At 42.4% G+C, this 26,726-nt stretch overlaps 1 protein-coding gene and 1 non-coding gene across 33 annotated transcripts in view; both read right to left on the reverse strand.

Annotated features, from left to right (window-relative positions):
* PUM1 (pumilio RNA binding family member 1) overlaps window positions 1-26,726 on the reverse strand; it is a 77,287-nt gene that overhangs the window by 2,666 nt on the left and 47,895 nt on the right. For 18 of the 32 annotated variants that reach the window (XM_075173690.1, XM_075173687.1, XM_075173696.1 and 15 more), the window contains 14 exons: window positions 24,398-24,549; window positions 22,746-22,933; window positions 21,833-22,010; window positions 20,875-21,013; window positions 19,143-19,286; window positions 17,893-18,189; window positions 15,776-16,012; window positions 9,774-10,041; window positions 9,104-9,233; window positions 8,227-8,361; window positions 6,699-6,836; window positions 4,916-5,041; window positions 3,777-3,898; window positions 2,131-2,323 (listed from right to left, as the gene is read on the reverse strand). In XM_075173690.1, coding sequence (XP_075029791.1) covers window positions 2,131-2,323; window positions 3,777-3,898; window positions 4,916-5,041; window positions 6,699-6,836; window positions 8,227-8,361; window positions 9,104-9,233; window positions 9,774-10,041; window positions 15,776-16,012; window positions 17,893-18,189; window positions 19,143-19,286; window positions 20,875-21,013; window positions 21,833-22,010; window positions 22,746-22,933; window positions 24,398-24,549 — 2,447 coding nt within the window. Of the gene's footprint in view, window positions 1-2,130; window positions 2,324-3,776; window positions 3,899-4,345; window positions 4,447-4,915; window positions 5,042-6,698; window positions 6,837-8,226; window positions 8,362-9,103; window positions 9,234-9,773; window positions 10,042-10,137; window positions 10,979-15,775; window positions 16,013-17,892; window positions 18,190-19,142; window positions 19,287-20,874; window positions 21,014-21,832; window positions 22,011-22,745; window positions 22,934-24,397; window positions 24,550-26,726 lie in introns of those variants that run through there. The other 14 variants (XM_075173700.1, XM_075173705.1, XM_075173709.1 and 11 more) reach the window with 7 other exon arrangements.
* Window positions 1,712-1,797, reverse strand: LOC142093061 (small nucleolar RNA SNORD103/SNORD85). The gene has a single exon (XR_012677289.1). It is a non-coding gene; the product is annotated as a small nucleolar RNA SNORD103/SNORD85 (small nucleolar RNA).

Below are 26,726 nucleotides of genomic sequence, written 5' to 3' on the forward strand. Positions count from 1 at the left end.
GACTTTTTACTCTACGGTGGCAGCGGCAGACAGGACGAGAAAATAGCCAGAACATGATGTACAGCACGCCCTGCTCCTCGGGTAGATACATCACCATGACTTGCCTGAGCCAGGACTGACCGTAAAACTCCCATGGGAAATCCATCCCAAATTCATCCTATTTCATCAGCTCAGCCTCTAACCGCTTAAATTCCTATTTCAGTTCAAGGACCCATCGTGTAATCGTCATAAATTGATGCCTTGGCCCTCCCCACATCCCATTTCCAAGAAGGTCTGACTGCTGCTCTGAGGTTAAGAAGAAAAGCTCCCCAGGTCCAACAGTTCGTTCTTTGTTCGTCTTCATTTCTAAGACTTTTTTTTTTTTTTACTGACAGAATTGACTGTTAAAATTACTTTTCAATATTTTTTTTTTAAATAAAAGTGTTGTCTTTAACAATAACACAAACTGCTTGTTTGTACTAATAACAATTTTCACAATCCAAAAGCAACAGTCAATACACTCAATTTTCCCAGGCTTTCATTCAGCTTGATAAACATAGCTGAAATCTTCATATTCAGTCAGTCCTATTTAGCTGTCATCCCAGTTCTATTTTTGACAGCCACACTGATAACCTAATTAGCATTTTATTCAAAAGACTTTGCTTGACAGGGAGAAGAACATGTCAGTAAAGATCATTCGTGTGTGTGTGTGTATATATATATTTTAATATATATATCTCCATATATAGATTAGCAAAGCTACAGGTCATTCTGCTACAGTTAATTTAACTGTGTTATTTAATTGTGTATATGCCTTGCCATACGCTTTTATTTCATTATCTTTGTAATTTCTTTTGGACCAATACAGATTTTAGTTTAAACGAACTACTCTGAATGATTCCTAAACCTAAGAATTAACCTCCTGGAAGATTATTTCAGCTGCATGTATGGTGTTTATATACTGATCAACTGCCTTGTTCAGGTAAAAATCAGCTCCCTTACATAGATAATACCCTCTTCTTCTTACAGAAAAATCACTTGGTCCCTTTTACTTAAGGATGCTTAAATACACTTGATTTCATTGGGATTTGAATACCTGACACTTCACAGTTCCTCTTAAAAATAAATAAATATGGAGTTTTCCAAGCCAGTGTTAGTCAGTATTTTATTTCTAATACGAGGTCTAGCTGTAGCTGGTATTTTTCACAAAGTAACAGACCCTAAAACATGTGACTGAAGAAAATAATCTCAGTTCCATTACACATTTAAAAGCATATTTTTTTCCATTCATTACAATTATAAAGACCCACAAATGTGACCTTTAAAAGCAGGAAAATGAAGACATCACCTGATTTTTAGAGATTCCTGCCCTTGCGGCAGCAGGCATATAGCCTTGGGAGGTAGGACTAGCAGCAATGCATATTTAATTCCAAAATGTCTTCATTTTTGACAAATATTAAGTCCTGAAACTGTTACGCATTCAAACACTGTAGCATAATGGTAAACCGTGGAAGTCTCTCATCAAAACCGTATGCAAAACCGAGAAATAGAGAATTTGATTAATGGCTCCAGGCTCAGACGCTACAGCACCGCGCCCCGTTAGCGCCTGTTACCAGCCCGCCTGACTGTCCTGACCGGGGCTGCAGAGCAGGGACGCGAAGTGACAGGGCAGCGCCCGCAGCCCTCAGGAACGCAACCAGCAGGTCCACGCTCGGCTTCAGGCGTGTCGAGGTCTGGCTCGGCTCCACTGAGCGCGTAAAACTGCTCTCATCAGCGAACGCTGTTCTCAGTGAGGGCAAGTGTGTCGTCATCGCCAGACCTTCAGAGGGTCCCTCGCGAGGCACCGACCCGACGGTGCTGCTGCAGTAAGCCTGGGCGGTTTTTAGCAGCTTTTGCTATGCCACGAGCGCAGAACTAGGTTACTGGGTCAGAAGAGATTGCTAGAAGCAACCAGCTAGTTTTAAGTCCAAATGGCATCTCATTATTTCACATTTTCATATTTCAGCTACTACTGAAATACGCAACTTTGAAATACCTCCGTTGTTAGGAAATTCTAATGGCAAAAGCCATCATCTCAGCCTTATTTTCTCTCCGCAACCAGGGCAGCAGTGACAAGCCTTACATCCTTATCAATCGACGGCAGCTGCTTACCTTGTGCATGACAATCTTCCGCTGAGCTGGTTCTGCCACATCGATCATCTTCTGTACCACGTAGTTGGCGTACTGATCTTTCATCATGGTGTATAAGGCACTGTGAGGGCCATCGTTCATAGTGCACACCTCATCGATCAACATGGCACGCTCCGTACGGGAGGCGTGAGTAACGCATTTCTCCACCACGTTGCTGTAACAATAAAAGAAGGACAATCTGTGAGCACGCAACTTCTCTACTGGGCTTTTCATTCAATCCCAAAGAGACCTCTTATGCTTCTAGCAAGGGCAGACCGTTTGTAAGAGACATATGTGCTGGCACAGAAGTTCAGCAATGTGAAACAGAAGTGCGGTCCAAGGAACTTGGGATCTGAGTGGGAATTTGGGTAAAGGACCAGTTCAGGGTTTATGTCACCCAAATTTGTGCAACTCTACAATGATGCCGTGTTTGAGATCAGCGTCTGTTCTCATAGCGTGCCCATTAGAGAAGCAGATGAGTTGTTCTTTGTTTGGTTTTCTCAGTACTGGAGCTCGACGGGAACGGAGGTTCAAGGTTAGAACAACAGGGAAATGCTTATTCAGGAACGAAAGATCGTAGCAAAGGCAGAGAACTTCCAAAATTCCTGAATATATTAGATGACTAGTCTCTGCTCTCCAGAGAGCCAAGTTAAATAGGATAGATGAAAGGGGACAGAGAGTTTTGCTAGTCTTATCTTCTGCATCCCTGACTGAATCATAAAATCACCAAGTGGTTTGCCACAACTAGTGCTCAGCTCAGGGGACATCCTACACTAATTAATGCTCCATCTGGAAGGAAGTTTAGAAAAAAAGAGCAAGGCAAGTCAGGGAGGCAGAACCTGAAATAACAACATTAAGACCACGCTCTTCTAATTCTTGTTAATGTTACACTTCCCTTGTGTCTGTAAATATTAAAGCACTATTTTACTAATCATAAAAAGGTGAGAATATTGAGCCTTTGAAGAGCTCAGCCTTCATGTTCAAATGGCTAGAAACACACACAAAAGGAATTTACAAATGTGGGAAGTATTACTTCATCTTGACATCCACTAAGGTACCTGGATTTTGCTTCTACCCGTGTGTAGCTCTGTAGCATCTGGACTAACAACCTCCGACTGCTGGAGATTCCCTAACAGGATATCATTACGCATGTGTCTCAAAAAGGACTCCCAAGACTTAACATATAAAAAGCACAGATTCTTCTGTGAAAATGGGATGAAAAAGAACTGTTGCTACACTGATTTCCCAAGCTCCCTTGTGGCTTGACACAGCATCCCAGAGGCAGTGAAATGCTCTTATGGCATGTTATTATCCAAGGGATAGTGACCACTTAAAAAACACCAAAACAAAAAAAAAACCCACAACACACACAAAAACTCTTGGTCAAGTTCAGGAACTTGGATTAGAGCTACTCTTCCACATCTTCATCCTCCTTCATTACAAGTCAAACTTACCTTGCCAGTCACTCATCCCAGTTTACAAGCAGTTATAAATAGCACTCTGGTGTTAAGCAAAAAGTTATTTTCAGCTCCTTTCACCTACCTACACCCCACCCCTAACTCTTCTGCAACTCCAGCATGTGTCCATGCTCCCACGGGGCGTGGAGACTTTAAGGAACAAATTCATACCTAGCAAATTTATGTTGACTCAACACGAGCACGTTGCCTCTAATTTCTGCTACAATCTTGCTCTTATCCTCAGGCCGACCATGTTCTAGTACATGCTGGATAACATAGTTCCCATACTGATCCTGTTTGAGAGACAGCAGAAGTGTGTGACAAAACGTGGACAGGAACCATTAATATCAAACTAGTTCCCAATGCGCATTAAGACTTACAAACTTGAACTAAACACTAATTAAAATATCTACTGTATACATCATGTAAATACCTTCTACTTCTACAAAAATGTGCATTCTAGAGTTTTACCAGGAGGTAAAATACTACATCTTTGTACCAATTATAAAACTCAAAACAATTTCCTTGAACATGAAATGTCAATACTCTGCTTATTTCAAGTTTCTTTGCTTTCTGCAGGTTCAAACATACCAAATCACACGTCCTGGAGGGCTGCACCATGGTTCTAGCTACGGGAGACTGTCCTTAAGCATGTTCATATTCTGAATGTGTGTACATTCAGATCACAAGATACACATTTTCCCCCTTCACAATACCAGAGGCATGACCCGATGCCTCACCTCCATGCCCAACCTCTTCCCACCTTCCATGTGCTAAACACGTGAGCATACAGGGCAGGGTTCATTTGCTGTTATATCCATCGTGCCCCAACACCAGAATCCTAGAAAAACAAGTTCTCAGAAGGATTGCAAGGAAGAGGAAAGGCAGCCAGGAAGGGGATGTGCATAAAACCAACACATTTTACGAACCCCAATTACTTGGCATTTTCTTTTCCTAGAAGCAATCAGCTCTTGGCATCAACTCCCTTAAGATCTTACTTGCACTGTAACTTCTAGAGAGAAGCATTAGGACACGCACCCACTCAATACTTAAGATCCTTTTCAAAAAGGAAAGTAGCTACAACTTTGATACCTGCTGGATAGTTGCACATAGCCAAAACAATTGGTGGTGATGCATTTCTTGTCTGCCACGTTCCTTCCCATTCCTCCTCAGGAACAGAGTCCCTGTGTTCAGACGACCCCAGCAGCACTACAGCTGCAGTCCAAAACAGGCTGCCAGGAGCTTTCCTAATACAAAGCAGTAACCGAGAAACATCTCGCAGCACCCACATTCCCCCTTCCCACACTGACCTGAACAAGCTGCTCGGTGTGTTGGTGAAGTTCCTCCAAGATGGGAAGGGTCTGCTCAGGAAGACAGTGCTCAAGGATCCTCTGGATCACACGACAGCCATATGGATGTGTAGACAACGCAAAAACCTGCGTTCAACAAAGACAGGCAAGCACAGGCAGCAACACATCTGTTAGTCTTTGTCAATCCTAGAAACCTTTCGGAATTAAATGAACACATGGTGGTTTTTCCCAGGCATGGTAGGTAATGCCAGCTTGCAGCACTGCAGCTCCAGATAGCATAAACTGAAACTGGAAACATCTGCTCCCCGCTGCCACAGGGCTAACTGGGTGATCGCAGGCACATCACATCCCTACCTTCAGCTCCAGCCTCCCCATTCATGGAACAGGAAAACAAATGGTAAAGCCTCTTGATTAATAAAAAGAGCACTAGGACAGCCAAGCATTATCAGAAGCTGTGTTAAAACACTGTTTCAGAAGAATAAATCCAGCTACGTATTTTCAGCTATGTAAGAAATGGTATGAACCAGAAAGGTTAAATATGCTCAGCAAAGGATTTTCCTCAACTATTTGGATTTGTTTAAAATCCTTAACTGCGCTTAGGAGAAGTGACAACAAAGAACCTTCTTTCTCATTTCTAACGGATTACCAATTCTGTTGGTAAGAACATGACAGATTTTATTATTGTTGCACACTTTTCTGTCTAAAGCACAAAGTCCTATTTGGTTGCTTAAAATTAACAAAAGTAGCAAATCCAAGCACTGAAGTTAAATTGACAGTCTACACATTTTTAATAACTATTGAGTAAACTGTGCAGGAGAACAGGACTTGAAGTGCAATTAACTGCAGAAAAACAGGCTTGAGGTGAGAAGTTTAATCTTTCGTATGAAAGTTCAGATGAAACTGGGACGGCTGGTCAAAGAAATGTCAATGCCATCAAGGAAGTTCCCAGAGGTATTTCTGCCTCGCCTAACTCCCTACTGGAAGGTCCAAAGTTAAATTCTAACCAGGAAATCTGCTGAGCAAGTTTCCAGCTAGAATCCTGCTTGTTTTGACATAGCCAAGCAAGTCCCCACTTTCACAGCTGTTCCAGGAACAGCCAAACTAATAAAGCCTGGTTCCTGCTATAATAACCCCGGGCTATCCTCACATCCCTGTGGCAAAACCCTCAAACTTCAAAGTCTCCCTCTAAAGCCAATTAAGTTGAAGTTGGAAACGCCCAAACCAGTGCTTTTGTAATAGAAGACAAGCTGACTACAGGCAGAATAAAGCCAGCTACACAATTAATATCCAGCACATCAATTCAGGAGAGAATACCAAGAAAAAAATGGGAAAATGAAGCACAAATAACTGCCCTTTTCTAGATGAAACTCATGTTTTTCCCCCGGTCCAAGACCCTTGGGAAACAGCAGTCCTCTAAGCCGTCCTCACAGAGAGGATCATAATGAAACTTTACTATATCCATCACAAAACTCTGCTCACCACCTTTACTATGAAGATGGATTAATAAGAGACTTGTTTTCCCCTCCATCAGTCAAAAAATACTTGATGTTCCAATAAATCAGATTTTTGCAAGGATGCTTCACTGTGATATACCTGCACAAAAATGATAACAGAGACATGACCAAAGAGTTTCTAGGCTCCCTCACGTTGCTGCAGAAACCTTTCAACTGATGCTTGCTAAAATTCAAAGTATTTTGAACAAGTTAGAGCCACTATTCATGCTATTCAAAGCAACTTAAAAGAACACAAAGAATAAGAGTCAGTATCTTGGTTAAGGACTTACCTGTCCCTTAAACGCATCAATGATAAACTGCAGGGACTGAGGCTGCACACACTCAATACACTTCTGCACCACATGATTACCATTCTGGTCTTTCACGCACTTCAGGACGTGGCCATCCAACTCCCGTACCATCTCATTCTATTAGGAGGAGAGAGAGACAAACAGAAAGCACCACCAGGATTCACGGCTGATAAATGCAAAGTTTTCACTGCTAAACCTGGTCAAGAATATGAAAGGTATTAAGGATGCACTGATGTATTTCAAACTGGAAGTTTTCCAGTGGCCAAGTGCTGAGATGAAGCCTGCTGTGCTACAGAAACCACCAAGAAAAGTACTATTACAAAATGAAGATGAAGCACTCGTTTCATTAAACAAGAGTGTCCTCTTACAAGTTAAGTATCCAAATTTCAGAAATTTTACTTATACACAACTTTACTGTGCATCCCCCATTCCCTCCTCTGCTCCCCTGAAAGAGAAAGAAATCTAAAATGCCCAAACTTTTCAGGTATCAGCTTCGTATGTCACTAAAATGGGGTCAGCACTGGGATAAGAACTTGCTAGTATTTTACATAGGCAAGGTAATGTTGTATGATAATTAAGGAAACCAAGAAGAGGTGGTTTAGATATGACTAAAGTAACACACACACAGGCTAAAAGATTCACAATCGGAAAACAGAGAATGACAGTTTTGGGGAATTTAATGACACTACAAAATTGGACGAGTTCAGGTTTGCAACTGACATAACACCAGGCATTTCAGGAGTACAGCGTACTCAAAAATACCATTCTGGAAGAAGACAATTAGTAAATCCTCGGACCAGAAGTGCCAGAGTTTGGGCCATCACCCGCCGCCCTGCTGACAAGTGCGTCAGCCGCTTAGCCCAGGCTCGACCCAAAGGGAACGTGCATTCCTAAAGCCTGCTTCAGTTTTTTAATTTAATAACCTACATTGAGATTCTTGTATCACAATTGCTAACACCTTTATTAGCTAGCTTGCCTAGCGTATTTTTCATCTTAACTCATTGTTCATAAAACCCTAGAGGAATTCCTTTATTAATGAGCTTTGAGCGGGACTCTGGCTATCATCCACATCTCTCCAATGCCAGGCCTGGCTCGACAGGAACTAGGAGCTCCTCGTACATCTCGCTGCAGGAAAGCAGAATATTGACCCACATATCAAAGCAGTGATATCTCAGCAAATATTGAAGGCAAAACTCTGGCACTGCTTCCTTCAAGGGATTTAAAAGTATCTTCTAATTCACTATCATTCTCAGTTTCCCCTACATACATCATCTGATTTCAGGGAGTTAACAGGGAACCAGCACCATTACCAGTTAAGTGGAACACAGAGATAACAATGAGACCCAAGAACAGTGTCACAAACTTATCATGCACATAAAACGTAACAAACATGCCATAAACCAAACCAAAAGAACACCAGCCACAAGAGGAACAGAAGGTCGCAGTTCAGGTCACCAAACGGCAAGGAACGTTAAACATCAAGAAGAAAGTTAAAATTGAAACTTACAATTACCTGCTGGTCTGGGGGAATAAACTCAAGGGCCTTCTGGATCACCCTACAGCCGTACATCTGCAGAGCCAGGGACAGAACATGCCCACGGATACGTTCTGCCAAGGCTAACTTCTGTTCCAGGCTGCCAAACTGGGAAGATGAAAACCAATCACTACAAGCACAAAAGCCTCCTGTGGCCAAGCGGCACAGCAGCCCTCCCACGCTGTCATGCTGAAGCGTTAAAGAAGAAACACTGAGCCTACTGAAAAGAAAGAAAATACCAACCACACCTCAATGGATGCGAACAGGCACAAGCCAGACGTCTGCTCTGCGTCTGTCACACGTGCCTGACACACGTGAAACAAACTCCAGAGTCGAAGGTGCTGGAGCCACCAGGGTGACATGCGCCAGGTCACTAACCCTTGACAGGGTTGCTATAAAATTACTGGATAAAAGAACCACCAAGGCTTGGTGGAGAAGGAACACACCAGTTTCAAGAAGGAGAAACGGGCGTCTGCCCAACCTCCTGATATGAAAACACAACACTTTCTTCCAGTGGATGCTGTTCACTGGAAAAGTGTCTTTTGTTCCTAAATACGACAGCTCAGCACAGCATCCTTGAAAAGTCTTGTTGGACCTATGTCTCCTGGATATGTTGCTGTTTATTCCTACACCTTTTGCATCTCAAAGCAAAGTGTTACTTTTCAGATGAATCTTTGAGTCCCACACCTCAGTCACCCCAACAGGAATGATGCAGCAGCCTGTGGGGAGGAGATGACATCAGTGTTGATGTATCCTTTGTTTTAGCCAAATAGCAGGGTTTCTACAAGCTCATCCAACACCTCAGGACAGCAGGCATCTGAGTAAGACTTGCAGGGGAATGCAGACTTACTTCAAAGAACTTCTGGATGACATAATTTCCAAATACATCGACCATCAACTGATAAGCTGCCTGGAGGATCTCGTTGAACACAAGCTGACGTTCTGCTGGGGTAGCCCGCTCCAGTTTCAGCTGAATAAACCTGAAAAATAGGGCTGGTGTGATGCCTCTGGCACATATGCCCGCAACACATTTGTTAATACAAACCTATTCAAAAGCTTCATACACTGAGCTCTTACAAAACACAAATCTTTAAAACACAGTTGCCCTATCCAGCTATCTGAAATCTCGGGTGGTTGCAGCCACGAGGTCCATGGCCACACGTCATTGTCGGTACCCCAAAAATCTCCTCATTCCAAGCAAAGCAGATCTCAATAGAATAATACAGCAAGGTCCCGCGTCCAGGCAGCTCTTTAAAATGAGTTAAGCTATGCCAGTGGGACCAGCAAGCAAATTACGAAACAAGCAAGCTCCTCTTTAGAGAAGGGACTCCTGCTATCAGCATTTGCACCCAAACAATCTTTAAAAAGAAGGGTCAGAATGTTACACTACTTGGCTTTTCACACCTCCTTTTCCCTGTTCTGCCTCTTTGCTTCAGGACGTGATACAAATTGCAAACGACGCTAACTCAAAGTGCAGCTGTCCCAAAAAGCTTCCTATAGCGCAAGGTTTTTAATCCCACCTGGATCCATGCTGATCTTGGGAGAATTCCATGATGTGACCAGCAATCTCCCTCAGCTGTAAATTAGGGTACCGGTTGTTGCGAAAGTCTTCAAGCAGCCTGCTTCGGCCAGAGGGCATCACATCAGACATCCCATAGCGCAAGCGAGATGAAGGGAAGAGCGTACTGCTGGGGCTGAAGAGGCTGGAGGCACTGCTGGCACTGCGGTACTTGGCTTCAGCTCCCGGAGCAGCAGAGATGTAACGGCCACTCCCATTCGTGAGCCCTCCTGCAAGTCGTCAAAACAAGGGTATTTCACAAGATGAAATAAAAGTGGCCGAGGGATTAATTTACAACCTGCGCACGCCGTTTTACTTCTACTTACTCCTTTTGCATCGAGATGGGTTTCCGACATGGTTCAACTAGGAGGTATTCTCAACTAAGCTAAGTGAGCTGCCCCCAAAATAATTTAGATGGGGACATGTTCAAGTGTAGTTCCTTAGCATGGCACCATTGTATTGTTAGGATCAGCTACAGACGCAGCGTAGAACAGACTGTAACAATTTCTGTTCCTCACTCTGTGTCAAAACTGTCTAAAACAGACAAACTGTCAATTCCACCACTTGCTAACTTGCTGTTTATAATTACCGTATCCTCCATCCTCAGTTTGTTTCCCACCTATCCTGCTGCCGTGCAAAGGACTGATTTAAAAGCAGCATACTGACGGTGGGGACAGAATTAAGAAAAAAACAGATAAGAAAAAGGCATCAAGAAGCAAGTACAAAAATTTTGGATATAAAAACCAAATCACTATTAAAGACAGGTAAATAACAATAAATTAAAAACAATAAATAAATTCTTTAAAAAATCCTGTGCTTTCACAAATGCCCTAAAGATTTTCACCCACATTAAGACAGCTGCTGAGTTACCCAGTAACAGGTACGGGGAATAGGTAATGCTTTATCATATAGTTAGCAAACTGCAAGCATTGATAGGAACCAACTTAAACCTTGCCTGTAATTTGTCGAAATTTGCTTCAGAGCTATGGCAGAGGACTCTTCCCTTTCTTGCAGGGCTCGGGATCCCTCTGCTGGTCAAAGACCGCAAGATGCCTTGAGCGACTATGGTTTTTCCTGGGTGGGACAAAGTCCTCCCAAGAAAAATGTTCTTATCGCATGGAAACCTGCCACCTGAAAGGCCAACATGGGGCAGCGAGGGCAAACCACCTGAAAAAAAGCAGCCACAAAAAGGCTCTGCAAAGGAGGAAGATCTTCAAGGCAAACGTCGGTAGGGCTGTCTGCAAAGAGAACAGACCTTCTCCTGGCAGCCATGCACATGAGTGTCTGAAATAAAAATATTAAATTAAAAAAAAAAAAAAAGAGCTGAGTGAACTGCACTCCTCTGCCATCAACGCCTGAAGGAAGCTCCCGTGCAGGAAACACTGTATGAGAATTAAGTATCTGATAAAGGCCTAATTAAGTTCCCCTGTCTCTGAGCTGGGCAAACGTGTTCTGACTTCTCCGGAGCTGGTGCCAAACCTTGAGGAGAAGGAGACTCAAGAGCTTCTTGTTCACATCTCTTTCTTATGCTGCCTTGCCAATGGTGTGGCCATCATCTCCTCTATCTACCTGACTTCTTAATTGAGCAAGAACTCCGAAAAGTGACCAAGTGATATTCCTCACTACTGGAAGGACCAGAATATTCAAAGGAACAGTAGATCACCTCTCAGGTAAAGGAAACCCAACAGCAACAAGCTGAGCACTGGCATACTGATGTTTTCCATGGCATTCAAAGAGCTCAGAATTACCACTTGTTTTTTCAAAGCCTGGAGCAAGTAAGAGTCATAGCACTAATGCGCTGAAGTGGAAAACTAGTTCCTGATCATCTGCAAATGGCTGTAAGAGGAAAGGGTTTACACTCACACAGTTATCACCTATGCCTTATCCCTTAGTTAAGAGGGAAAGTACAGTTTGTACAAAGTCTTCTCTACCAGAGGTTTTCTGAGAAAAACCTTCTGATCTTTTTGGAGATTCAAAATAAACCACGAATTACTCCAGTTTTCTACCCGTCCCTCCCTCTTCTGATGGAGATGCTGACTGCAGGTTTCCCCATGATGTTCAACATCATACTGGGAATTGAGAGACCGTGTGGGGGACAGGTTTCCTAAATCAAGCCAGCGCTTCTGAAACCCACCTGTCAACCACCAAAGGCCAGAAACCTTGGAGCACCCTCAAGCTCCTTTATGGCAATGTGTGGCTGGGAATACAGTGACCTTGCCAGATCCCAGACTTCAGTAGGATCTTACCAATAACTACAATGAAACAGCTCCTTGTTCAAGAGCCGCACACGGAGGCTGGAAGCTCCCGAAGCTCTTAGGGATGCTAGGGTAGAATAAAGGGGCAAAAACCCCAAAGAAGGGACAGGACTCCTGCAAGATGTTGGCACTGATCGTTTCTCCGGTGTCCTCAGCCACAACAAACTTCAAAAGGGGGTCTACAAACCGTGTGGAGACATCCTGTCGTGCTAACGCTATGCTGCCCGTGCAAAGCACTCGGCACCCACATATGACAGCAAACCAGTGCTGTATGCACTACACAGAGGGAAGGGACAGCTGTGGTGCGGTGCTGTCTCTGAACTTATCGACCATATTTGCTTAAAAGTGTCTGGGATATGTCAGGAAAAATCTGTATCTGAGAAGGACAAAGTGCACAGACTCTATCCTGGAGACTCCAAGGCGGGCATGTTGCTCAGACTCACACCGCAGCCGTAACAACCAAGCGTTTCCTATTTTGAAATGGTAAGTCATCCTCTCAGTGCGTGCTGGGACACTTGAGACAGACCTTAACCTGAAAGAATTACTGATTTCAGGGAAAGAAAAGGACAATGAAAGGATGAGTCAAAACGAAAACACAGGAGAAGAAACACAAAGGCTGCTGTCTGAAAACAAAGCACTTCTTAAACAAGCTTCCAGGGGACTTTTATAAAACCCTCAAATTGCTCTGCAGCGCAGGAGTTCCCGGTGTGAGAAATGTCAGAACAATGGGAAGAAAAGGAAGATGAAAAGATGGCTCTGTGAGGAAGCAGGCGGAGAAGACGTCCCTGCTGCTCTCCCCTACGGAGGACTCAGCGCAGAGGCACCAGCCAAGGGGACCCCACGCTGCCTCCCCGGGGCGGAGAAGGGCAGGAGCCAGCAGCCCCCGAGACACCCCAGTGTCACTGCCCCAGCCTGTCACCCCATGCAGCCCAGTGCCAGGGTGTGCCACCAGCCGCCCAGGGAGATGCAGCCCTACAGGCCTCCCAGTCGGTCACAGCTAACTGGTTATCAACTCCCCAGCCAGTTTTCCCAAAGACCCTCTAATAAATTAAATTCCCACATGTGTGTATCGGCTTCCTCACACCGATCCTGCCTTTTAAATTACAGGCTGACTACAGTATGGGGCAGCTCTCTCCCAGGCGGCTCCTGCAAGAAAAATCATAAAATTAAAATAATTACTTATCTGCTGCAAATCCTGATCCCCATTCCAAACTGGGAAAACCCAGAGGTGGACACATTCAGCCCCAGGCTGCAGCGTGATAAGTGTTTCTATTGGGACCATGCTGGCTACACACACAAGGGCCGACAAAAACGGCCTGTGGCTCTACATGAACTGATGTGAAGTGTAACCTGGCCAAAATTAAATTTTATAATTTCTTAAAAAATGTATTTAGTAATTTATAATTCTAGAATTTTAATCAATACAGAGGAAGAAGAGGGCCCCTGCTGCTTTAGCACCCAAAGTGCATATTTATCTACAGTTGCTTTGTCCTAGCTCTGCACAGTTGCATGTGTTGCATACTTTGAGTTTAAAGGATGTATTTAGCTCAGCCTTCCTCCTCCAGTAGTTCTTTTCATAAGAACTGGCTGCACGGTTATTTCAGGCACTTGTGATTGCCCAGACATTTCACAAGGTCACTTTACAACACCAGGAAAAAACCTAGCTTGATAAATACACACCATTTTTCACAGCTATGAGCTTTCAGAAAGCCAGAAGAGCCGGAGCTGAATCTTTACATACACCACCAACCCAACAAATGATCAAATTGCGCATCCATGAGACATGACAAAGTCAGACCCACAACTTACACTGCATTTAACCATAGATTTGCTGATTGCCAGTCAGATTTAATGCCACCTTCTTATGTCATTGTGTAACCCTGAAATCAAAGTTACTTGAAGTGACTCCCCCAGGTTGTCTCCCCCCACATAACACAGTGGTAGGACGTGGTTCTAGACCAGACTGCTCTAATTTCCCTTTTAGCAAACAACACGTTTGGGTGTTCCCATATGTCCTTTCATTTTTAGATATTTAGAAATACTCCGCGTCCTCTTTATCACAAACTACTACTGATATCACTCCCAAATAGAAAAGGAGTCAGCCTCAAGCTTCCTACAAGGAAAAACAATGCCTGTGTTGGTTTTATAGCATTAAAACTTATTTTATAACCAAAGGAAACTACAACTACATTTAACACTCTCTTCCATTGCAGATGAAAGAGAAACTTAAAAAAATAAAATCACCTTTTATGGATTTCAAGGTGAAAACCACACAAATGCAGAGCTATTCTATATGAGGTTTTTCTTGCAGCATTCCCAAACATGAAGTCAGCCACGGAGGAAACCTGGCTACAAGGAGAGGAATATTTTGTCAAGATGGGAAGACCCATGCTAACTGCTCTGGGGCACAACCCATTTATGTAAATGGTAACTCCTCTTTCTTTCCAGAGTTTGTTCTCAAACAGATTAACCTTTCTCTGATCCAGTTTTTAAAATTCATTCTTTTGTTTGCCTGCAGGGGCAACAGACTTTTTCTAGTGCCAGATTTGGAATCTGGTTAGTCTTCAGCATTAATTTATTGTGGCTATTTAACTGTCAGCTTAAGGACTGTACAGCTGCATAAATAAAGCTAAAACCTCTTCCAATTCTATTAAAGCTCTGAACAAGGAAAGATGGTAAATCTACGCCTGATCTCAAAAAATCATATTTATTACTATTCCATGCTAAGCTTTAGCCAGCATCAAATTTATCACATGTGCATGTAATGAACATGATAAATACAGTATTTGATGAGTGCATATATGCATGGAAAACCGTTCTGATAACCAAAAGTTCTGTTAAATCCAGACAGATATGTGACAAAACCAAAACAAAGTGATTTTTTGAGCAAGTACTAAATTATCTGGTGCAGATGCAATGAATAACCTATCCTGTTTGTTTATGAGGCCTGGAAAGGAACACTTCATAAAGTTCAGATGAGCATTGCTTTATTATTTAATATTTGCTTTATTTATTTTAAAGATTCACTTTATTATATGTAAGAGCTCTGGGCCAACTAGAAGCTCTTCCAGAAGATGTAGCTTACATAAAGTAATGCATCTTAATCAAAATTAAGACAGCCTCTCCTATGCATTAATGTGCTTTTGATAAGGCCACATTGATGGGAAATTTTCAAAAGCAAACTTAACAAAATCCTCAGCTAAAAGCTAAGTACTGCTCCAGATGACATTGCATATTTTGGTTAAATGAAGAAACTGTATTCTAAGCCCATTAATTTATCATTGAAAACTTAATGGGTATTTTAAAACATCTGACAAGTTTAAGATTCAGCCCTACAGATCTATTTTATTCAAGGATAACAAACAATTGGTGCTGTTACCCAGATCTGTGCAAGAAAAACAGTTTGTTTTTCAAACACTTGGAACGTTATCCATAATTTAGAGATGAGGAAACAAAAGGAGGCAATAGAGAAACCTTCCTGTTTAACAGCTGAACTACTGCGAGAGACAAACACATAACATAGGTGCTACAACTCCTGCTTCAGTGTTTCACCTACTTCTTCTGCAGAAGTAGGGACCCTGCCACAGGAATGAGAGCAGCGACAAGGCAGCCGGAACCTCACCCACCCAGCGGGGCGTTCACGTCTCTGCGCCAAGGGAGAGCAGAGCAGTAACCTGCAGCGCTGGGACAGCGGCACTGTGGCTCTTACCCAGGTTTAAACTTGAAGATGATCCATGTGAAGATAAGGAAGGTGGTGGAGTCTGAGAGTGGCCAGGTCCTTGGCTGGGCAGAGGCATTCCCACAGGTCCAGGAGAAGAGGAAAACCCAAGGCCATTATAAAAACTGTGTCCTATAGGTGTCAAACTGCTGGATGTCCTCTTGTACAGGTCACTGCTCCCTGTAAGGGAGTCTCGGCGGGAGCCACTGCCCGTGTTGGAGTTAGCAACTGAAACGAGGAAGAGAGTAAAATTGTGTGATGTCAACAAGCTGCCCGAGACAACTGGATAGCTGGAGAGCCGGTACGACGGCACCTATTAACAACTTCATTGCACCAGGCTGTTGTTTTCCTAAGGGTGTTGCATGTGCCCAAATGAAATGCATTAATTAAAACCACGTTGCTAATGATCAAGCAGAAATCCTCGATTTTAAAAATTAGCTTGAATCCTCTCTTTGCATTTATAGTTTTGTAGTTTTTATACCGATAGAGCACCTTGAGAAATGCAGCTCCAAAAATCTGCATGCGGAAAGATCAAGATGATAAAAATCTACCTAAAGGAAGCGACAGAATGAAACGACAGCGAACATGTTGGCTTTTGGAGACAAACACTTAACGTTTAGCTTCTGAACTTTCAGAAGAAGGTTTGTATACTTCAAAGCTCTTTTCCCCTAAGCATACCATTTAGTTTAACAGAAGATACTAGATCGCCCTACAAGCATTGCCTCATATTTATTCTTTGGCCATTAGAGCTAAAACAAATCCAACATGAGATTTTATCTATTCATGTTTACTTAAGAGCATGTACAGCTTCGTGTACATTTACTTGAAATCCTTGTGCTCACCTTTCATTATATTAGAAAACAGCTCCTGTTTGCACCAAGCTTTATTGAGATGGAAATCAGAATTCAATTTAATACATAAACCCAACATTTTTTTGAAGAGTTGTCTTGATAGTCAAATACAAACTCTTTAAATGCACCGTCAACTTGAGTGAAAAAAATCAATTTTGCATTAAAATCTTGTTTAATAAATAGTGAAATTGTTAACTGTAATGAACTAATCATTTTTCATGACTGCACAGAAGTTCTAGAAGCAACAGCCTCACATTTTTATTCATTGATTGAGGTAAAACAATTTTGTGCATCTTGGCATTGAGCAAACTAGTAATTGAATTCAATTAGTTAAATAAACTGAAGTGAAAGCAGCGAATGCTGTGTTTACCTGAATCCGAGATGGTTCAAATTCTCAGGCTGGATTTAAGAAAAATATTTAGAATAACTTTTATTTAAAACCGTGATTTGATAAAGTCATAGTATGTCCCCCAGTCTTTTCTGATGGAGCAGGTTCAAAAGGCATGTTTTAACTTGCCCTTCACACTGATGAAAGCAGGAAAGTTCAGGACATAATTACTACCTCTGAGACTAAGCAGTAATTAAAACAATTGTTCTACTTCAAAAAAACAAACCTAAGGAAAAAAAACCCAACCCACAGACATCTTTCTGGTTTGGTTTTATTCTGAAAAAAATCTTTGTCTCCAACTGCCTAACAAACAAATCAAAACAAACCATGTATGTAACGTTTCTTGCAACCACAGTAAGTGACTTTTTTTGGTGTATAATAGAAACAATTCCCAGAATAAAACATGGAAACCACCTCAGATCGGCTTTTTTAAAACCATGAAAAGTTACTTAGCCATTATTCTGAGGAAAGAGTTAGCACACGGATGGATACCACTCCGGAGCCAATTCCTGTTAGTCCAGTATCTCCACCGAGCACATGCAGGTAAAGGCAAGGCAATTCAAAGCTGTTTAAAAACTTAATCTGTAGCAACAAGGGGATGACTGATAATGTGTATTACAAAACAAATCAACTACTTTGGTATTTCTAATACACCATCCACTAAAAGAAGTTTCACCAGAAAGCGCTGCAGATTTTGAAAGCCAAAGTAGTCCCTGAAAGAAAATTTCCATTTACCCTCAGACGGATGAAGGGGAGGGCTCAGCAGCTGGGTGCACCAGTGCCAGCTCCAGCGGCTCACAAGCCCACCAGCTGCATTTGGAGCTATCTGCTTCTCTCCTTTTTCCCCATGAAGAAGCTGCTGTTCTTACCTGCTGTCCCAAAGCCTCCCAGCGCAGACCCCAGCGTGGCACCGAGAGAGCTGCTGCTTCCGAACCCCAGGGAAGTGTTGGCAGGCTGGGCAGAGCCCTGAGAAAAGAGCGAGCTGCTCTGGGAATTGCTGCTGAGAGAGTTGTTGCCGTAAAACGAGCTGGACGCCAGGTTGTTGGTGGGCTGCTGCTGGGGCTGGGGCTGGGGCTGCTGAGTTCCTAGAGGGCGAAATGGTCCATTTGTCGTTCCTGCCAGGCCACCCGCTGCACCGTTGGCCGAAGCTGCAGCCGCTGCAACCGCTAGAGAGAAAGTAATTGGAAGCACAGACTGAAAAATCCATTTTCGTAGCAGTTTTGGAAGTTAAAACTTAGCAGGTTCCTTTTATTTACTATAGATTTTTTTCTTTCCTCTCAAGATGAAAATCTCCCTTTTGCATCAAACTCCACATAAAGTCTCTTTACTTTATATCTGAGCTCCACAAGTCTTGCACAGAGCCACTGAATATCAGCAATGCCTAGTTATTATTACTGCTGTTTGTATTATTAGAGCTACATGGATCAAACACACAAAAATGTTCCCTTTCTCCTAAGATCTAAGATTCAAATCAATACAACCACACACTTAGCAATATTCAATTAAGAAACTCAAGTTTTGAAATAAGCAAAATTGTCCTTTAGCGCACAAAACGCAATCCTGCAGTGCTCAGAACATCAAAAACAAGTACTTTTGTTTTTCAGCCAGTTCCAAAGTAACAGAAAAATCAAAATAAACAAGAGCAAACAATTAAAAGGCCCATTTCATAATCTGTTACTAGCACTGGCAAAGACTGCTTACACACACAAATTCTGGCTGAAAAATTCCTTTTAAGCCTTGAACTCCCAAAGAACCCTAATAAAACCCAGAACAACTCCTGGCAAAGGCCAGGCGTGTAACATTTTACGCAAGGTGATCATTTGGGAGTTCTACACAGGCTAAAACCTTTTATTACGTGGGAAACTAGATGCCAGCAGACAAATTTAAGTAACTATCATGAAACTCTGCAAAATAATAGAGTTTATGCGGCGCTACCCCTCTGAGGCTGTTCTGGAGGCTCAGCCCACCATGAGCACAGAGGATGTTCTCAACAACAATCCCCGCGATGGATCTCAGTGAGGGCAAGTGTGTCATCACTGCCAGCAGAGCCCAGAGGATTTCAGGTCCACCCTCCGCCGGGGACAGAGCAGATTTTCACTTGCCGGGGACTGGGACTCACCTGCTTGTGCCGCGGAGGAGCTGATGATGACTGGAGCGGGGGCTACCAGACGGACGGGGGCCCCCAGGCCGTTCCTGGCCCCTGCATTCACCACGAGAGCACCTGTTTGGTCGTAGTAAGCAGCAGGAGCCAGCACTGGGTAACCTGAAGAGGCAAATTACAGGTGCACAGGTAAGGTCACAAGCAGCGCAATACACGGTACACGGCAGATCAATTGTCTTCAGATGAGTACAGCGCAATAGGATTTTTAAAGGAAAATCTGAATGAAAAAAGAAAAAGCAACAACAGTTCTGCTTCTCCTGAAGAAAAAAAAAAAAAGAAAAAGTCCGTATTAACAGTCTAGGACTTTACACTAGTAAGACTTTCAGGTAGAGAAGACTTTTTTTCCCCCCCGAACCTATTATACTAGCATTGCCCTCCGTGCAAATTCAGTTATACGGATAAAAAGAGGCCTTAAAATACAAAAGCACTATTTCTTTTCCCTTATAAGTACGACGTGTGCTGGGACTTTTCATATATGTGAACACGCTGCACTTCCAACTCCTCCACTGTATGTTGGGAAATTGTTCAGTGTGCACACACATGCGAACAAGACATGGAACTCAAAGTTATGTATTTTCGAAGGTATGTATCAGAAAGCATTCTTTAATATATATAAATAAAAACTCCTAAATCAAATATGCTGGTGATACACAAAGCAACAGATTTGCAGCAGTATATAGCTATTTAGGTACCTCACTATATAATTCTACAGTTAAATAAAACTTTCAGGAAAAAAGTGAAGTGATTCTCCATGGTGGGGTCACAAAGACAATATTCTCCATGAGTATTTGCTTTGCAAATATAACCCCCAAAACCCCAATAATGCAGATTTAAGGAAATCTGCAGATTACTTGAAAACATGCATGTTACAATTCACTCTGTAACTTAATACAGCAACATTCTTCATAAGCTATAAAAAAACCCTGTGTAACAATCATGTGACACTTCCAGTGAAGAGACCTGAGGCCGAAATAATCTTGTTCTCTTAGGTTTGACCAGCAGGACATACTTCCACATTATTCAAAAAAATACTTACGTTTGCCCTTTGCCATTACAATATTATTCTGTATAACTGAATGTCAAAAGCATTTCTACCACATAGCTTCATGGATCAGAGCTAAAATTCATACAGGAGCTCTTCTCTTGCAGAATTATAAATTACAATAAAACCCTGCTTCGTTTTTATCCGTTTTCTTTTCTTGTTTTTAAGGCACTAATGTTTGCCTGGAAGAAATTATAAAGGGGAAGTCCTTATGCTGTTAAAGTCAAGCACCTGGCAGCGATGGAAAGACAAGGCTAATGAATGGGACTAAGATCTCTGAGGTTTTAAAATAACGATCACATAAGCTAGCGTGATCCACAGAAAAATCTGAAAGCAACTTCCAATAGGAGCCATCAATTCTTTTCAGTACGCAAGCAACTAATGCACTCGTACAGCAATACAGTTGATAACATTTCATCTGTGACACAGAGACCTAAACCCTGATTTAACTTGAATGCTGCATAGGTGGATAGGTTCACATCTAACAGCCTCTCGAAAATGCCTTCTATACCCACAGATTAAAACTGAAAAACAGTAAAACCAAAATACTGCTGAATGCCAGGCAAACATGACACCACGCAGAGACAATATGGTTTTCTTAGATCTCCCCGGGCACTGGAGAAGTTGCAGATCCCATGGAGCTCCTACCTGGCATCCCTGCCGCCAGCCCTTGTCCAAAGGCAAGGGCAGAATTGACGGCTGCAGCAGCCACCAGCGGATCAGTCTGCTGTCCCTGCTGGTTCTGATTTGGGGTCAAAGGACGCTGACTGGCTCCTCCACGTAGAACCTGGAGAAGATAGAGGAACATCGATCTGTTTATTTTGGGACCCAGGAGTAAGCCGCAATCACCAGACACTTGCAGCAGCATCAGCGGCGGTCTAGTTGAAGTTCTTGCACACAACGGCAGCTTTGTCACAACTAGCCTGTGACAATCCCTCCCCTCCACTCAGGACAACGCTGCCTTCGCCACCACAAGCCTTCACGCTACTACCATGGGTAAATGCAGAAGCCCCAATTTAAATTATGCATCCCCTCTCAGGCTTACTGAGCATAATCTGGAAGCGCTTCATCATCTGACCTCTTTCTTGATATACCTTCAATACTCATCCTTTGTTAGAAGTGTTTGCAAGCCATCTGCCCCATCCCAGATAACATTTGGTCTCTGCCACAAAAGCACCGTTGAAAGCCCACTTCGGCAGAAACCTTAAAAAGCCCAACTTAGGAGCTGGGGGCTGATGACACGAGGTGAGATGGGTTTTTCCAAGCCACCAGCCCCCGTAGAAAACAGTGACCCGGTGACATGACACTTACTCATCAGAAATAATGACCAAAGATCACACACCGTCTTTTATATGGAGCTCTTGTGGTTTAAGCATATGTTGCTCTCAGAAGGGAAGATGGCAAACTGACCTTTCCTGTAATTACCTGTGACAGGCTTTGTTTGCAAAAGCCTTTTACTCAAAGTGGTGATGCGAGTCTGCACCCACTAGCGAGGTCAGCTTATTAAAGAAGCCATCCTTTGGTACTCAGCATGCCTTGCTGCCAAAAGTAACATCGTGTGTGTCACCCGATAATGTTATTAAAAGGAAAAAATGACTTTGCGCACTGAGAGACTGGGAGAGGATCCTGAAGTTAACCGATTTAGACGTGCATCCCAGCGTTTGCTATCGCCGTCAAGGCCTGAATGTGAACTCTTCAGTGTAGGGAGTCTCACAAGTTGCAGCTGCTTGGTAAGCACGCACTGTGCAAGGGCACTGTACAGAATATACACGATGGATGGCAGGCTGCAGGAAATGAAATGTTGGCGGTTTTTGTAAATACGCTATTAAGATGTTGTAAACATCACAAATCAACTGTCCGTAATCATCGCTCCAGGTTTCCAAAACATTTGCCTCAGCACTTCTTAGAAAAATTTCATCCAAAAAATACACGCTGTATTCTCTTACGGATGGAAGGTTTGCATTAAAAATAATACCCACGATCCCCACCCATGCTTGCTTCACAGTTATAAAAGTAATGAAAAATATTATAAAGGCTACTGATGATTGATATTTTTTATCCTAATAGCCTAAGCCTTTACAGAAGCTCTCTTAGCACACTCCCTCCTTACAGGGAAAGGCTCCCAGTTTGAAGGCCAAAGCATAAACGGCTTTAACACACTCTCAATGCCGTTCTACCTGCGCGCACGGGTGCGTGCAGGAGGTCTGTTGAACACGCTCCTGCCTGTGACCTGCCACGTGGGGAGGTTTGATGATTAACTTTGTCAGGAGCAAAGTGTTCTCCTCCTGATCACCGGTCCAGACCGCTGGTGTGAAACATCACTGTTTTTATTATCTGAAAAGGCCTTATAATAATACCAAACACTGTTTTTTGCTTTAGTTTTCAAAGCAGAAGCTAATAAATTCAGCTGCCAATTGCCATCTTCTATAATTGCTATCTCAAACACACGAGGACCAGAAAGGAAGGCTTTGTGCTACTATGAGAAAGGAGCCGCCCCACTTGTCGGTGGGGTAACGAACCCATTTTGTTTCCAAGCAGGAAGTACTGTGGGACAGAGGCCGATAAAACTGTATAAAGCCAACATCAGGCGAGGGCCAGCGCTTAACCAAATACTAGACAAACTAGCTGGGGTTGTGCCGGAGAGCCGGCCAGGTAACAGAAGCCCGAGTCCGCTTCTTGACACCCGTCCTACGGGACCTTCTGAGGTCTGAAAGGAGAAAAGCAGAACATATCCAACCGCCTGTCCAAGGGGAACGAGAATCAAAACAAGGATGGTGGGATGCCTCCCATCCTTCTGGCATTTAACTTAATTACATAGGTTTAGCAACCATGAGTTTAGTCTGAAAGTTTGGATTTTGTTTTTAAATGCTGATTTAAATAGCACGCTAACAATTTGCACTCCCATACAACTTTATGAAACATTCAGGATGGCTTTTCGTTATAGTAGAGGAAGAAAATCATTGTTGTCTATTAATTCTTGTACCAGTCTCTCAGTTTCCACTTTCTGCTCCAGTAGTTGCTAGATTCACATTTGTGTTGTCTGCATCAGAGGTACAACTATGATTAAATACCAGACCTTTAAAATGCTTACTTCACCTAACTGAAGTAAGGAAAATTAACCCAGTTAAATTCCAAGTATAGGGAAAAAAAAATAAAAACAAACCCACCAAAAAAACCCAAAAACCAAACAAACCACTGAACAAGAAATTACACAGTGATTCATCACAAAGATGCATAAAAATTTTCAACAGAGGAAAAAGTACAGGCTATATAATCCAATCTGCTGTCACTGCCAAGGGATTAAGACAGAAGAGGTGGATGGTGCAAACCCCATCAAGCACACATCATTTACGAAGTGCGTAAGGAAAAACTTCCCCCTTACCAGCCCCCAGTGAAACGTCTTCATTGTTTTTTTTCAAAAAAGCAAATACCATTTAAACAACAGATACCTTTCTCAATATTCATCTCTAACACATTTGAAGGGGTAACAGCAGATCATTTGAAAAAGTTTCACTAACTTCATTAATTTTGGCCTTTTAGGTGTCGAATTCTCCAAATCTTTGTGCAGACTAAAGCAAAACAGCTGCACAGTTCACCTTATGAAAATAGTAAATTCAGCGTTTTCTTTTCGCATTCATCTTTTGTCTCCAAGTCCTCACATGGATACCAAGTCAATTCATTCTGCTGTTATTTTGACCCCTTTAAACCTAGTCTTCATCAAAAAAAGCATCCTATCCTGGACAGCACCCTGGAGATAAGAACACACTTATTGACATTTACTATTTGATATACGTTTTCATCATCTCCATGGCCTTCAAGTTGCAGTGATGTGCACAAAACCAGATTCCAAGATGATGATTTCCAGTCGCACACCAGCGGCACGTGTTTGTTACTGTGTCACTCAGCGGTGTTCACAAACTGATGAGATTATTTGTTTTCCAAAGCGTTACCACGCAATAATTCCCCACCACAAACGTACGTGTGCTATCCTCCATGTGCATGATGCAGAAATGTCATTACAGAATGTGTAGATGTTTCTCCTCCTTTTTTTAAGAGAGGCTAAGAGAGGCTCTTCTCCTCAATTACAACTGTCAGGAGCAGTGAAAAAAATTCTTCAAAGCTGCTGTGTTCCCTGTAAATAACTTGACGTGCAAAGCATCCTACCCCTTACCTGTTGTTGGCCCTGCTGGGTTTGCTGAGTGGTCTGCTGATTTGCCGAATTAGTTGCAGCGGCAGCCGCGGCGGCTTGCTGCTGGAAGAGGCTGGCAGGATAAACTCCCCAGGGCGTAACTCCATAGTACTGGTGAGGAACAACTGCCGGACCTAAAACGCACAGGGAATCAGTAAGCTTCTGTAGCGTGCCAAGCGTTACACAGCAAACCATCACCAAAAATACCTGCTCGTCATATTTGGTTTAACAAATCCTATTTCAAGTGATCTGCTTTAAATCCTTTGCAAATACGGAGGGATTCTGGCATTTGTATTAATCATTTTTAAAAAGCTTAGAAGTCAGACCTGAAAGTTCATCTTTACTTGCTTTTACCTTATTGGATGAGGTTAAATTCTGCACCAGTGATCCTGTTGAAATTCCATGTTTTTATTGTTGTGCCCTAATTTTATAGTGAAGGACCAAAACTTTGCCTCTAACCAAGAGAGAAGGAAACTTGTTTAAACAGAGATATATACAAGTCTCTTCTATCTCAGCTGACATTCACAGCTCGTAACATCTATCATTTAGCTCTCCCAACTTAAAAAAACCTCTCTGCATCTGGATAGCATCAACTCTCAAGTGTTTAAAATGTTATTTTTCTAGCCACTCAGTCCTACTTTGTATTTGCAAACCACCATAAAAGAGGCTTATGATCCCGTATCTTTTCACATTCCTTCCTCCTCCAACTTAAGAGGCTTAAAAAAAAAAAACACCTTGGAGAGCACCAGAAAAAACATAACTTTTGAAGATTCGTTGTGTTTTATCACGTCTCAGGACACCGCACGCTTAATTTGGCAATAGCAGAATGGCAGCCTTTATCCTTAAATAATCTAGTTAGCATAACGCTGAGGAAGCAGCAAGTATTCTGCGCTGAATGGTGGAGTCCCTCCCACCAAATAACACGTATGTGAATCCAATAATATTTTTTAATATGTCTGTTCTATATCTTTTGGAAAGGTCAGCAGAAAAGTAGAACTATTTCCTTTGCTTTTCAAATACATCACCTTTCCCATGGGTTCCTTCCCCACAGCAGGAGTAACTTATGGCATGCTAGTCTTTTTAAGGTAAAGCGCCACAGTTGTATTTGACACTGTAGAATAAACAAGTCTTTAGTGAATTTGAACAACACACTTGTTCTTATATGGAGTAAAAATAGCTTCTATTTTAAGAGAGACGGTTAGCATTTGAGCTCTAACCAAGTCGTTTTAGTATTGCTGTTAGTTACGTCTTACAGTAAGACCCTGCAAGAACAAGTGTAACGCACGTCAAGACTATAAGCATTTGCCCCAAGAGACTTAAAAACTATTCCCCCAAAAATGAGGGATGACAGTAAAAAGGGAGATGCAAAAAGACACAGCTGAGTGTAAGCTTGGGTATGACAAAGGGGGAAAAATCCAGGAAGTACTATTTTCTTTTGGTTTTGTTTTTTAAACAGTAACATGTGTTTGTCTCAAATGAACTACGGCATAATGCAAAAGCAATCCACTGTGCAACAGCCTGGATCTCAGCCGGGATGAACAACTGCTCCCGCAATCAATACTGCAGACTATTGGGATTCAACAACACTTCAAGATATTCATTTCATATTTAATGTCAAATATTAAATTCATATTTCAAAAGTGTAATAGTTACTCTCCTTTATTATTTTGTTTTTAACCACTGTACTTTCCCCAAATTTAGGATTTTGTAGCGTCATTAATACACAGCAAGGAAACATTACAAGCAGCCTGTGGTCTAACACGAGGCACTTTAGCAATACGTGCTGAATAGTCAGATTTGTATCTCACACTAAAGCTCTGCCACGAAATCCACCCTTGCTGGATTTACTGCGTACCCTCAGTCAGAGAAGGTGACTTGTCTGTCTTACTCAGATTTGTCTTGGAGCAGCAACCACTTGTTTCTTACCTTCTGACCTGGAAATTCATGAGCAGTGGTAGCTAAAATTAAAAAACCTGCAGAAAATTAATCAGTCACACAATGGTACTGCCTATCTTGACCTAAGTAGCTACAGACACATAGTTAATCGGTGGATTATAACTTGTTATATTCAGTCAACGCAGATCAGACAGCAACTGCTAGGGTGCTTCTGCACTCAACGGGAAAATAGTTGCAACTGCTCCGTTTTATGCAAGTAATTAGTCTGCGTTTGCCCTTAGGCTATTGGGAAGTTGCTGCAATACCCTTTATCTGGGCAAAATGTGGGCACCTCTCTGGGTTTTTTTAATCTCAGTTCTAATTATCAAACAAGCATAGTCTAGATGGGGTTTTTTCCTAGTTAGAGGTTGCTCAT

The sequence above is a fragment of the Calonectris borealis genome, chromosome 25, assembly GCF_964195595.1.
Source record: "Calonectris borealis chromosome 25, bCalBor7.hap1.2, whole genome shotgun sequence".
Classification (NCBI taxonomy): Eukaryota; Metazoa; Chordata; class Aves; order Procellariiformes; family Procellariidae; genus Calonectris; species Calonectris borealis.